Genomic DNA, 12705 nt, shown 5'->3' with positions numbered 1-12705 from the left:
AGTTGAAGCAGTTGTAAGACAAAAACTCATTTAGCAGAACAGCATACGGGGCTGTGATTATGACCTGTGTGTTTTGTTATTTTTATTTAAAGTTTTTATTTAAATCCTGGTTAGTTGACATGCAGGGTTAGATAAGCCCACAGTGGAGTCAGCACTTCCATACCATGGTGGGGGCTCCTCATGACAGCTGCTCTCCACCATCCCCATACCCTGTGCTCCCCCATCCCCCACCCACCTCTCCACTGGTGACCAGCAGTGTGTTCTCTAGAATGAAGAATTCGTTTCTTGGTCTCTTTCTCTCTCTTGTTTTCCTTTTGCCTATTTGTTCTGTTTTTAAAATTCCACATGAGTGAAATCACAGTATTTGCCTTTCTCTGACTGACTTACTTAACTTAGCATTATACTCTCTAGCTCCATTCATGTCATTGCAAATGGCGAGATTCATCCTTTGTGATGACTGCGTAATATTCCATCACATATACCCGCCCCACCCTCTTCTTTATCCATTCATCAGTCCGTGGACATTCAGGCTATTTCCATCATTGGGCTGTTATTGACAATAATATATAATAATTATTACATATCATTATAATACTTGTTACTTTGGGTTTGTGTAAATTAATTTCAAGACCCAGAGTCATTTAAAACTTATATGGTAGTGCTCCTTCCTCAACTGAAATATAGGTGGGAATAAAATCTCATGCTTGCATAAAGATATTAGATGTTGTTCTTACTCCCAGGTGTTAAGTGGTGGGAGAGGGGGATTTGGAGGTGTGGGGGTGGAGGGGACAGATGTTTCTGGTGCACTGTGAGAGGAAGTCGTGCGACTCCCTAGCCTGCCTGCCTGCTGGGCTGGGCGACCCCATGGACCACCACCATTACAGAAACAAACCACGGCTCTGCCTGCAGTTTACTTAATCCTCCTACTTTTTCAAAGGACACAATCTTTCCCAACCATTCTGTACCAAGAGAGGTAGAAATGGGAAATAGAAAGTAGCTCTTTTTTAGAACCTCAGAGAAAAGGAGCTGCTTTGATGTCATCCATCAGAGAGGCTTAAGGTCACTGCGCCTTTTCATTTCTGGCCCAGATTGGAGAACATAGGTCAGGGCTTTTCATCCAGGGCTCCCAGGGTGGTGGTGGGGAGCGCAGGCAGGTGCTGGTGGTGTAGGTCGACTCCAGCGTCCGTGACGAATGCTGAGCTAGCAGGCCGTGGTGAGATGCCAGGTGATCAGGGAAGGGGGCCAGCAGCTGAGGTCCTTAGTGGTCCAGGCTTTCCCAAGACAGGTACAGTGCAGTGAGTCAGTTCTCCAAACGCCACCCAGTGCTCATCACGACAGCTGCTCTCCTCCATCCCCGTCACCTGTGTCCCCGTGCCCCACCCCCCCTCCCCACTGGTGACCCGCTGTGTGTACTCTGGAGTGAAGACTCTTGTTTTTGTTCTTTGCTTTTGTTTGCTTGTTTGTTTGTTTTTTGCTTGAGGGAACTTTAACTAAGGCAAGAAAGACAGTGCGGTGCGAGAATCAGGCAGAATGTTCTATCCCAGCCATCTTGCCTTGTACCTGCAGGAGGAGGTCGTCAGGTCAGACTTCTCACTGGCGTGATTTCAGGCATCGTTCCAGCCCCTTTGTCTTACACTAGTGAGTCAGAAGTCTGAGGTCAAGTGCTGTGTGGTTCAAGGTCACCCCACCGAAGCAGAACCGCAACTAGAACGCTGGCGTCTGGTCTGAGCTCCCAGCCCGAGTCTTTTCCTCCGACGCTACCCTGACATTGCAAGTTGCACAGAGAAAGGGGGAAGAGGAATTGCGATGTTTTCATAAATTAAATCAGCTTTAAAAATCAGGCAGATGTGGAGGAGCCCCTTTCCTTCTGCGTCAAACGGAAGGCACACCGCACTCATGGTGGGATTTTCCTGCACACTGGCCTCCCCTGTGACCCACTGACATTGCCCTGAGTGCCCTGTCATCAGGGTGCTGCTCTTCTAGATGTAGCGTGGCCCACCCCCGGGCGCTGTTCCCACCAGGGAGGTTTTAGTGGCTCCTTGAACACTGAACATCTGGGTCTATGTCTCTGCGGTTTCCCTGGTGCCTGGCACAGAGTAGGTGCTCAGCAAATAGTCGTCAAATGGATCGACTGACTAAAAGGTTGGGTATGTTTGCAGGGAGGGCAGGAACCAGCCAAGTCCACCTTCCAGGAGCCAAATAATGGATGGGGCTTTGGAAGCCAACCTGGAGGGGAGGTCCTGGAGTGAAGACACCCCCTAGGATGGCCGGGACTGGGCTGTCTGCGTTGCCCCTGATGGAGGTAGGGGGAGCTTTTGAAGACAGCGTCTGATCAAGCAGAGATGCCCTGCTGGTGAGCGCCCAGCAGAGCTCCGGGACCTACTCCTTGCATGGGAATATGGCCTGTGCACGTCCTGATCGTTCTTGTTCCTCTAGAAGAGTTCACCTGTGCCTCCAGCTAGAGGAAGCCGGCAGAGTAAGGAGAACAGACACTTGGAACCAAGGTCCAAGTTCGCTTCTCCTTGCACGTCTGCTCCTCGCTACAGAGCCCTGGGCAGTCCCTTGCCTTTTCTCCTCTGTGAAATGGGTCTAACTCTGTGTTTGCTGTGCTGCTGAGCGTTTAGGTTTCCGCAAGCGATGGGCATTTTCTGGGTATTCAGTCTGTAAGAAGAGTTTCATGGTTATATTTGGTTTCCTAAGAAATTTAAGTAGATCGTTGAGGTCAGGAGTTTTTTAGAGACCCCGCCTGTTTTCATATTTCTGGGTGCTCGGAAAGCAAGGTCTTACATGTTTTTGCAGAACCTAAGGACACGAAACTTTTTGAGGTCTTTCTCATCTCTAGATGCTTCTCCATATGTGTGTGTATGTATGTATGTGTGTGTGTATGTGTATATATATATGTGTGTGTGTGTATATATATATGTATTTTTTTTTTTGCCTTCGCCATCTTTATGTCAACATTCCCTTTTTCTTTTTCTTTGCCTGTTTCTGTTTCTTTTTCTTTTAGATAGTACCTGGAGTCAGGGAGTTTGTGAACTATGTCTTAGTGAAGAAACAGTCCAGAAATGAATTGTGTATCAGTTAGCGCAGGTGGGCATAAAGAAATACCCATGACGGGGGGTTCAGACGACACAGGTGATGTTGTCACAGTTCTGGAGGATGGGGGACTCAGATGAGGGTGTCAGTAGGGTTGAGTTCTCGGGAGAGCCCGCTTCCTGCTTGGTGGACGGTGTCTTTTATGTGCACACGAGGGGAGAGAGACCGAGAGGTCTGGGGTCTCTTTATAAGGGCACTAATCCCAGGATGGGGACCCCACCCTTGTGATCCCATCTAGCATTGATTACCCTCCCCCCAAAGTCCCCGTCTCCAGATAGTATCCCTTTGGGCTTTAGAGCTTCAGCATATTACTTGTGGGGAGACATGAACATTTCTGTTCCTAGTCTTCCCACCATCTGTTAACAACCATAGACCAGCCTTTGCTCACCGGGGAGAGAAGGAGGGAGCAGTCCGTGTAGGGTGCCTGAACAAAGGGGATCGCCCCTCCAGGCTTCATTTAGTCTGAGGCTGCGAGCTGGTGGTCTCAGGCCCCTCTCCTGCTCTCTGCAGCTCTCCCCTTTGCAGGAGCCCTCCAAATGCTCGCTCAGAGGGGGAATCGCCCCATGCTCACCGAGGCTTCTAGTTAAAGACGGATTGGGGCCGATTTTAATTGCTTATTACTTGCCCACAAACAGAAATCAACATGATACACTCTATTAAATTACCTGTGACACAATCATTTTAAGAAAATGGTTTATGTTCTTTTAATGGCGCTGTTTATTGTCCATAAACTTGCCGGTGTAACCAGGCGCCTCTCTGGCTAATGAAATGCACACATGGAATGTTGTTCTCCGCTTATTGGAAACATTAGGTGTTTAGCTTTCGCAGGTGCCCGAGTGTCCTGAAAAACCTGCATTTGATTTTCACCTTCTAGGAGAGGGGGGCCTTGCTGTGGGGTTGCATTCATTATCAGGGCTTTATGGCCCCAGAAAGAAGACAGAGGATCTTAAGATTGTAGGACAGAGATCCAAATCCTGTGGAACCTGGGCTTCTTGGTCTGTTCAGGCTGCTCCAGGGAATCGATAGCACAGACCTGGCAGCTTCTGACCAGCGGCATTTCTCCCTCATGCAGCTGTGGAGCCTGGAGATCTGAGATGCGGGCTCCCACAGATCCGATGTCTGCTGAGGGTCCAGCTGGCTTCCTGGGCCCTACAGGGCCGCCTTCTTGCAGTGTCTTCACATGGCGGGGGGCGAGGGGACTCTCTGTGCTCTCCTTTGTAAGGGCAGTAATCCTATCATGGGGGCTCCCCCCTCATGACCTCCCAAAGCCCCCTGCTCCTAAGCATCACTTTGGGGCTTAGGATTTCAACTTAATGACCTTGGGGGAACAGCAGTGTTCATCTGTAGCCCCGAGCTTCTGGTTTGCTGGGAGGGAGATAGCACCTGGAGGATGGGGGCTCGCCTTTCGGGGATGATACAGAGGACCCCCAGGCCTGCCCTGCCAGGTGCTTGTAGACACAGGTGTCAGGAAGGGCAGCGAGTGTCCCTACGGGGCTCTGTATGTCACTGAGTCACCTGGCTCGGTTCTGGGAGTCCGGCTCCAGCTCTGGCCAGCTGGTCTTGCTTTCGCTCTGGTCTTGCGTAGTTTTCATGGACCACCCTTCTCTTGGCCTCCTCTCTGTCTCAGGGGCTCCCCTGCCCCCAGACCGCGGGAATTCAGCACCAGCTCTGTGCACCTTCTCCGGCCTTGACCCACCTTTCCTGTCTTGTCCTTGGCCATCGTCCTTTCTCGTGGCTTGCTTCCCCTTTTGCTACCACGCCAGGGCTGAACTCCCCGGTGAACAGCTTCCAGCTTCCTGGGAAGGTGAATTTGTTCTCACCTACCCCGGAACTCTAGGCTCTCGGGCGTTGTTTCTGTCCTGCGCCCAGGCTCTTGTGACCTGCTGCCCTCGGGGTGACAGGGCTTTGCCTCCTCGAGCCCTCCACTGAGATTCTGGTCCAGGGCCTCTGAGCTGAAACCACCCCCCCCCAAATACTCCTGGGACAATTTGTGAACAGGTCCCTCTCCCTCCTTTGTGGGACCCTGTGATCAGAGATTTCTCCCTCAGCACCCCTGCCCTGCTGTGGGTGTCAGAGGGACCATTCATCCATTTTCTGTACAGCTGTTAACCGGGGCCTCACTGGGTTCCCCCAAATATGTCAGAAACCTACTAAGAGAAATCACATGCTATTCTTGTTCTGATACAGAAATGCCAAATTGGAAAAGAAAAAAATTCCCCCGAGGTAGAAGAGTGCAAATAAAAGGCTGAAAAGCATCATAGACGACATCCGCGGTAGAGCCTCCCTTGTCATTAATAACCCTTTACAGGACTTTGCATAGCTGGCCACGGGCAGCAGGGGGCTGTGCCTTGATTACCTGACTCCTTCCAGCAGCATCTCTCTGTATCATAATTACGGGGGTCTGGAAAGACTCCCTAAACTGCTTGGAACATAGGAGCTTCAGGCTCAAGGTGAGTTCGGAAGCCGTGGGCATCAGAATATACGGCTGCGTGCTGAAAAGCAGACATGCAAGAAATTAAAAATATAGCCCCAGAGGTTTAATGTTGCCTTTTAACTGTGGTTAAATTCATATTCATGTCCTGACTGTCTGTCTGAAACAGTCTGGGTTGATAAAGGGAAGGTATAAACATATCTCCTTCAAGTGAGTGCTTCTGCAAATCCTATTTTGATAAGGTCTTAAATCCGTTGAGATCAGATCATAAAATCCCCTGCAGTCTCAGCAGGCAATGGAAACAGGTCCCCACAATTTTTTTTTCTTTCCGTTTTGCATTCAGCCAGAGTAACCTCCCTCCGTCAATCCCTCTGCCCGCCCCCCTCTCCCTGCACCCCACCGTCTGGGTCCGGTTGGGGGGGGCTGGGAAATAGGGAGAACATGTGGCGTGTTAGCAACATTTCAAGTGTAAATATTAAACCTGGTTGGTAAATTTTAATTTACCTTTTAATAGTTTTCTGGCTTACGCGGGCTATTTTTAGCCTATGAGCACTCAGAGATTTAGTGAGAAACAGGCCGTGATCACTGAAAATGCCAGACGAGAGTCGTTTCTAGCTTAGAAGTTTATCCACTAATAAGTTCTTCATCAGGGGATATTGCTTCCCAGGTGATGCGTGGAGTTTGGGGCCGCGGACGACTGAAGGTGGGGCTGATGTGGTTTATGCCAATAAATTACTGACGGAAACCCCCAGAATGCACGCACATGTTCCCGGAAGGGCCCCATGAACTTGCTTCTTCATTTCTGATCGCAGAGTCTCAACTTGCTCTTTCCCATCAGAAAACCCTGTCCGCAGGCGGCCTTTCACGGGGCGGGGTGCGAATCCTCGCAGTCGGCGACAGTGCCGAGCGACTCTGAGAACTCAGAAGATAAAATTCAAGGGAGAACCATCCCCGCAGAACATTGTGGTCCTTAAACGCTTATGTGGTTTGCTGTTGATACAGAAATCTATCCTTTGAAGATGGCATCTGAGTGGAAATGTGCTCTGGAAAAATCTCTCGCTGATGCCGCCCAGTTTCCTCTTCCGATGGAAGTATTTAAGGTAAGATGTCGGCTCCTGGCGACTCGTGCTCTTCTCCACACTCCCCCTTCTCCCGTGGAAGGTGTCTCGCAGCCCGTCGTCTCCTGCTGTCGGGCTACCGGCCCACTCGCGCTGCACATGTTTAAAATGTTCTCTCTGTGCTTTTGCTCTGTTTCGTCATGTCCACGAGTTCCTCCTGTCACAGGATCCTGACGAAGGCGTGGCTTCACCATTTTTCTGCACGTTGTATTATTATAGAATAATAACACCTCCTTTGCACTCCCTCACCCCTTACGAAGGGAACAGGACATGTAGCAAGTCTATTTCGGGTACTGGTTTGGTAAAAATAATAGAAAATGATGCTCCTCTTGATGGTTCGGTTTCCTGGGTGGCCTGAGAAGCTGGTGTGAGTATGTGATGGGTTGTAGGCCTGGGGAGATGCCAACAGAAAGCGGGGGACACAGTTGAAACAGATCACCGGGTTCTTAACACTTGAAAATGATGCCGTGGGCAGGGATGATCCTTGCGGCCCAGAGGGAGTCCCGAAATGTCCTCTGCCTCCCTGGACCCTGAGTCCTTGGGCCTTTCAATCGGGGTTGCTGTCGGCTGACGGAAAGTGGCTTTCTAGGCCCGAGGGGGCCTGTTTCCACCCCATATGTCCCCATGGGGACCGAAGTGCCGATGGTGTGATGTGCCACGGGGAGCAAGAGTTTAGGGTCTGGGCGCATACATGGGCTTCCTGAATTTCAGTTACCCTGAAGGTCCCTCAGATTTGAAGCCCGTCACGGCAAATTGTGAACTTTCTCGAGCTGCACTGTCCTTGTTTGCAAGATCGGACTTAAAAAGATGGTTTTTGCAACTGGGGATAAAATCATGTTCTGAAGTTAGCAAGTAGATGAATTTTACAGCATTTTGACCCTCCTGAATTTGAGGAACAGCCTAGAGGGGACGGGCGGCTAGGGGTAGTGATCGCTGGCAATGCCACGAAGAAGGATCTTTCCTACCTTTCTTGCTTTCCTGATAACACCCTCCCCTGGAAAAGATAAAAATAATAAAACCAGCTTTCAGTTTTCCATAACCTACTCAGTTCCACGGTGTCTGTGTGCCCCCCCCCAGCCGGGGACCCCAACAGTTGGGGTCCACTCTCTCCGTGGTGGCCTTCGTAGTATTTTAAGTGTGTACACCAGATCATGTCCCTCACTCTCGAAACAATAGATTTTCTTTGGAAGGATATTCTGTGAGCAGCTCGAAAAGTGACAGATGAAAGCGTAAATTCGTGCCTCTTGTCTAGACCTGGAAGTTGCCCCCAGAAGTGTGTCCGTCCCTGACGTGCTCTTCTGCCCCTGTGAGGGGACCCTGCACCCTCACTTTTGTGGGGATCACCTCCCTGCTTCTCTTTGTACTGTTACGGCCGGTGTCTGTCCTCCTAAGTGTTGTGCATTTGCTTTTCACAACGTAAGAAGCAGGTATAAGCCTAGTTACTTCAGAAGAGGTTTTTTTCCTGGGGTGCCTGGCTGGCTCCGTCAGTGGAGCATCTGACTCTTGATCTCTGGGTTGTGGGTTCGAGCCCCACACTGGGTGTAGAGATGACTTAGGAAAAAAAATCTTAAAAAAGAAAAAAAAAGGAGGAAGAGGCCTTGTCCCGCTCTTTGGAGGGGAAAATAGCCGTGCGATGTTTGGGTAATAAGCGGGCGTTGCTTTTCCTCAGTTGACTAGAGTTAGCCAAATCATGGGCTGGTCTTAAGAGAATTAGGGTTTATCAGAGTTGACCTGTCTGTCGGAGCTGCAGCCTGAACTCCAGGTACTGGACAGCCTGAGAATTACAGGTAGGAACCAGTTGGTTCCTGCTGTTCTCTGCTTTCCTGGCTTCCTCTGTTCCAGGAGTAGGCACCATCTTCTGTGGAGTGTTCTCCTCAGCTCCAGGCGGCTGGGCCTAGAGCAGGGACTGGGACCTTGTTTGGTATTTGATCAGAACGAGACAAATACTGGCCACAGTCTCCGTTGGCCTTGCCTTGGTGTTCTCCGCTCAGGTCATGAAGATGTACAAGGCGGAAGCCATCTTCAAGATGGCAGCCTCCAAGATCCTTCTCATGTTGAGCGAGTGAGACTTTGTTCTCTCTTCATGCTTCACTGATGGTTTGGGTAGAGAATTCTAGGCTCGCTGTCACTTTTCTCAAGAATTTGGAGGTGTCACTCCACATTTTCCCCTCCCTTCTCCGGACTCTTGCATCTTCCTCCATTAGTCTGCAGGTTGGCAGTGGATGGCCGTGGTTGGACATCAGTTTTCTTCCACAGTACTGACCACTCCGGTGTCTGTAGCTCATGCCTTTAATTTGGGGATGTTTCTTTTTTAAAATGATGGCTTCCACCATCACTTTCTTGATCAGTGAGTATGTGGACGTGCTATTCCTAGACTGCTTTTTACTTCTTTTTTTTTTTTTTTTTTTTTCAAAATCTCAGTTCTGCTTTTCGTTTCCTTGTCTGTTGGCGTCACTATGAGAAGTTTTCTGAACTTATTTGTGCGGTTGTGTTTTTGCTGAATGCTGTTCGCAGCCTCCTCTTCTTACCACATGGACGCATGAGTTTATCTTGTTGGAATTACTGATTTTTGAAAGTCTTCTTTTTTTTTTTTCCCTGAATAACTTGTTCCCTCCATGTTGCTTTGGTTCCTGTTGTTCTTATTGGAGGCTGAAAATCCTTGCCCATGGCTGTTAAGTACTAGGTGGGGTTAGAAAGCTAAGGGCAGAGCTGGTCAGTGTAGACAGCCCTCAGAGAGCCACTTCTTTGTTAAGGTGGTGTTTCTTCTTTAGCTGATTTAGCCAGACTGTCCATGTCTTCTTGCCTAACTGAAGCTTCAGGAGGGCAAGGACTGCATCTTTCGTGATCAGTGTTGAATGCATTCAACAAGACTCCAAGGCAGCAGCCAGAAATCCTGTCAAATGTGTGATTTGTTTAGGTGTATTTAACTCATTGATGTAAATAAAATATTTTGAGTTAATAGAGTTGTGGATTACTGGATATACAGACTTACTGTTCAGAACCGGGAATACTACGACAGAAAAGGTAGAGTGGCTACTAATCCCAATACGGTTTTAATTAATAATTTACTAGTTCATTAAACATTATTGAACAGCTACTCTCTGTAAAAGGCTGTTGACGAGGTCTCGTCATTCATCTGCATTTTTCAAAATGTGACCTTCTTCCCTCACTTTTGGGTTTTCCTGTTAGAATTCTGACTGTTCTTTGGGCAGGCTGCTGAGAGTTCTCCTGGCACTCAGTGTTTCATTCATAATCAGCAGTTGCTCTAAGAGTCGATACGGACTATTTCCTGGTTTTCGCAGGACAGATGCAATGGACGTGCCATAAATAAAAATGGGTCCAGTTGGAAAGTACGTGTTCTTAAAGCTCGTGAGGGACTTTGATGAATGTTCGCTCATTTCAATTCGGTGGGAAAGAAGTGGGCAGTTTCACTCTCTTAACCATAACCACGCATCGGAGCGTTGGAGGGCGTGGATGTTTACACGCTGAATTTTGGAATCGTGAGAGCAACCACCATCCTGAGGCTGTTGTAATAAATTACCACAAACTGTGTGGCTCAGAGCAATGGGAATTTACTGGGTCATAGTTTTGGAGGCTAGAAGTGGAAATGGGACCGTCGGTAGGGCCATGCTCCCTCCCATGCCTCCAAGGCAGAGGCCTTCCCGGGAGTGTGTCCTGGTTCTGGTGGTGGTCCACTGTCCTTAGGATCTCTTGGGTTGTGGCAGCTTACTTCCAGTCTCTGCCTCCGTGTAGTCTTCTCTCTGCTCTTTGCCTGTCCCAGTTTCCCTCTGCTTATGGGGACAGCCGTCACTGGCTGTGGCCTGTGCTTGTGCTGGTAGACCTCAGTTTAACTCCACTGCACCTGCAAAGGCCTTGTTTCTCAGTAAGGTCCCATTCCCAGGTTCTGGATGGATGCGAATGTTTAGGGGACGTTATGCCACTCAGTACAACCGCATTTCCTGAATGTCCAGTAATTTAAGAAATACTATACTAGTACTTTCTACTGAGTTATACTACTTACACAGGAGTAATTAAGCTCAGAGAAATTGCATGGGGTCATGGGATGAGGTTCAGACCACCTTTTTTTTTCTTTTTTTTTTGTTTGTTTTTTCATTTATTTATTTTCAGCATAACAGTATTCATTATTTTTGCACCACACCCAGTGCTCCATGCAATCCGTGCCCTCTATAATACCCACCACCTGGTACCCCGACCCCCCCCCCCCGCCACTTCAAACCCCTCAGATTGTTTTTCAGAGTCCATAGTCTCTCATGGTTCACCTCCCCTTCCAATTTACCCCAACCCCCTTCTCTCTAACTCCCCATGTCCTCCATGCTTTTTGTTATGCTCCACAAATAAGCGAAGCTGTATGATAATTGACTCAACGGATGAATGGATAAGGAAGATGTGGTCCAGACCATCTTAATAGTTGCTTCATGTTAATAAAAAAAACAAGTTTTTTTTTGTCTCAAATTTTTGGAAGTTTTTGAACAGCACTCTGCCGGGTACAAAAATAGAACTAAGGTGTTTTTTTTCTCCCCCACTCTGTTATCACTGTTTGATTATCACTGTTTCTCTGCAGGCCGACTTATTTCTATTATTTTCATTATGGTAAAAGGTATACATGCTTGGATTCAGCCACGAATCCCTCTAGATGTGTGTTGTTATGGAAAATTTCCACAGTGTCCAGCTGTTGGAATACAGATATGCATGTTTAATGTCTGGAGGTGAGCAGTATTTCAAAGCAGTTCTTTATTATTATTATTATTATTTTTACACAGTAGACAAAGTGGGTATTTTGGCAGAATGAATCTCATTAAGCTGTGGCGTTTGTCACTCTGGGGATGTGTTCACACATGTGCTTTGGTATCTGTGTATCTGTGTCTAGAAACACAGTCTGCTAGCGTTAACATGCAGGATTCCTCATCGCGCAGGAATATGGACAGTAATGACGTAAAAACAAGTTCATCGTTAGTATTCCTGCTGTGATTTACCCTTGATTTGAGAGAACACTTGGAATGGCTTTTGGGTGCCATGGTTTAGTGGGAATTCTGATTTCCCTAATTTGGAAAATGCAGATGATTTTCAGAAGTGTCCATTCATTTGAAAGACAACGGCCTAGTGAAATGGGTACCAAACAAAGTGAAAGTGAAGAGAAAAATACATTATATTGAAAAACAAATAATGGAAAGAAATTTTTTGTTTGTAAGCCAGCCTTGTTATTAAGGGACCTGATAGATTTGCTAAGACAATCCGTATATTACTACTTGTTTATGCCTGAAGAAAGGTAAGATTACAGAGGTGACCATGGTGCATATCAGCACGGCGTCTCATGGCTTCCTTTCTCACTCATTAGGCAATCTTTGCAACCCAGCGTTTGGTTGTTGACAAGTCCCACCATCCAAGTGATGAGACTAGGAGAAAGCGGCCAGCAATTTCTGTTCTGTTTCAGTTTTCAGTTGCACAGACTATCTGATGCACGGATTTGGGGGAATTCAGTTAAATCTTAAAAGTGGAGCCTGGGGGGTGCCTGGGTGGCTCAGTTGGTTAAGCGGCTGCCTTCGGCTCAGCTCATGATTCCAGGGTCCTGGGATCGAGCCCCACATCAGGCTCCCTGCTTAGCGGAGAGCCTGCTTCTCTCTCTCCCTCTGCCTGCCTCTCTGCTTGCTTGTGCTCTCTCCCTCTCTGTCAAATAAACGAATAAAATCCCTTTTTTTTTTAAGATTTTATTTGTTTATTTGATGGACAGAAATCACAAGTAGGCAGAGAGACAGGCGGCGGGGGTTGGGGGGAGCAAGCTCCCCACTGAGCAGAGAGCCCAATGTGGGGCTTGATCCCAGGACCCTGAGATCATGACCTGAGCTGAAGGCAGAGGCTTTAACCCACTGAGCCACCCAGGTGATTCAATAAATAAAATCTTCAAAAAAAAAGGAGTCTAGGGAGATAGGAAAAGGTGTGTAGCTCCCGATTAATGTACCATTCCACGTGCCAGACATTCAGAAACCTTCTCTGATCACAGTTCCTTTTCATTCTCTGCAATTCTCATAAGCCATAGTCTAC

General features: G+C 48.1%; 1 protein-coding gene across 5 annotated transcripts in view; it reads left to right on the top strand.

Annotated features, from left to right (window-relative positions):
* SFMBT2 (Scm like with four mbt domains 2) overlaps positions 1–12705 on the top strand; it is a 228742-nt gene that overhangs the window by 113685 nt on the left and 102352 nt on the right. For all 5 annotated transcript variants that reach the window (XM_059183765.1, XM_059183762.1, XM_059183764.1 and 2 more), the window contains one exon: positions 6530–6627. In XM_059183765.1, the coding sequence (XP_059039748.1) occupies positions 6530–6627 (98 nt within the window). The remainder of the gene's footprint in view (positions 1–6529; positions 6628–12705) is intronic.

This window comes from Mustela lutreola, chromosome 8 (assembly GCF_030435805.1).
Source record: "Mustela lutreola isolate mMusLut2 chromosome 8, mMusLut2.pri, whole genome shotgun sequence".
In the NCBI taxonomy this organism is placed as follows: Eukaryota; Metazoa; Chordata; class Mammalia; order Carnivora; family Mustelidae; genus Mustela; species Mustela lutreola.
This window is presented reverse-complemented; position numbering and strand designations above follow the sequence as displayed.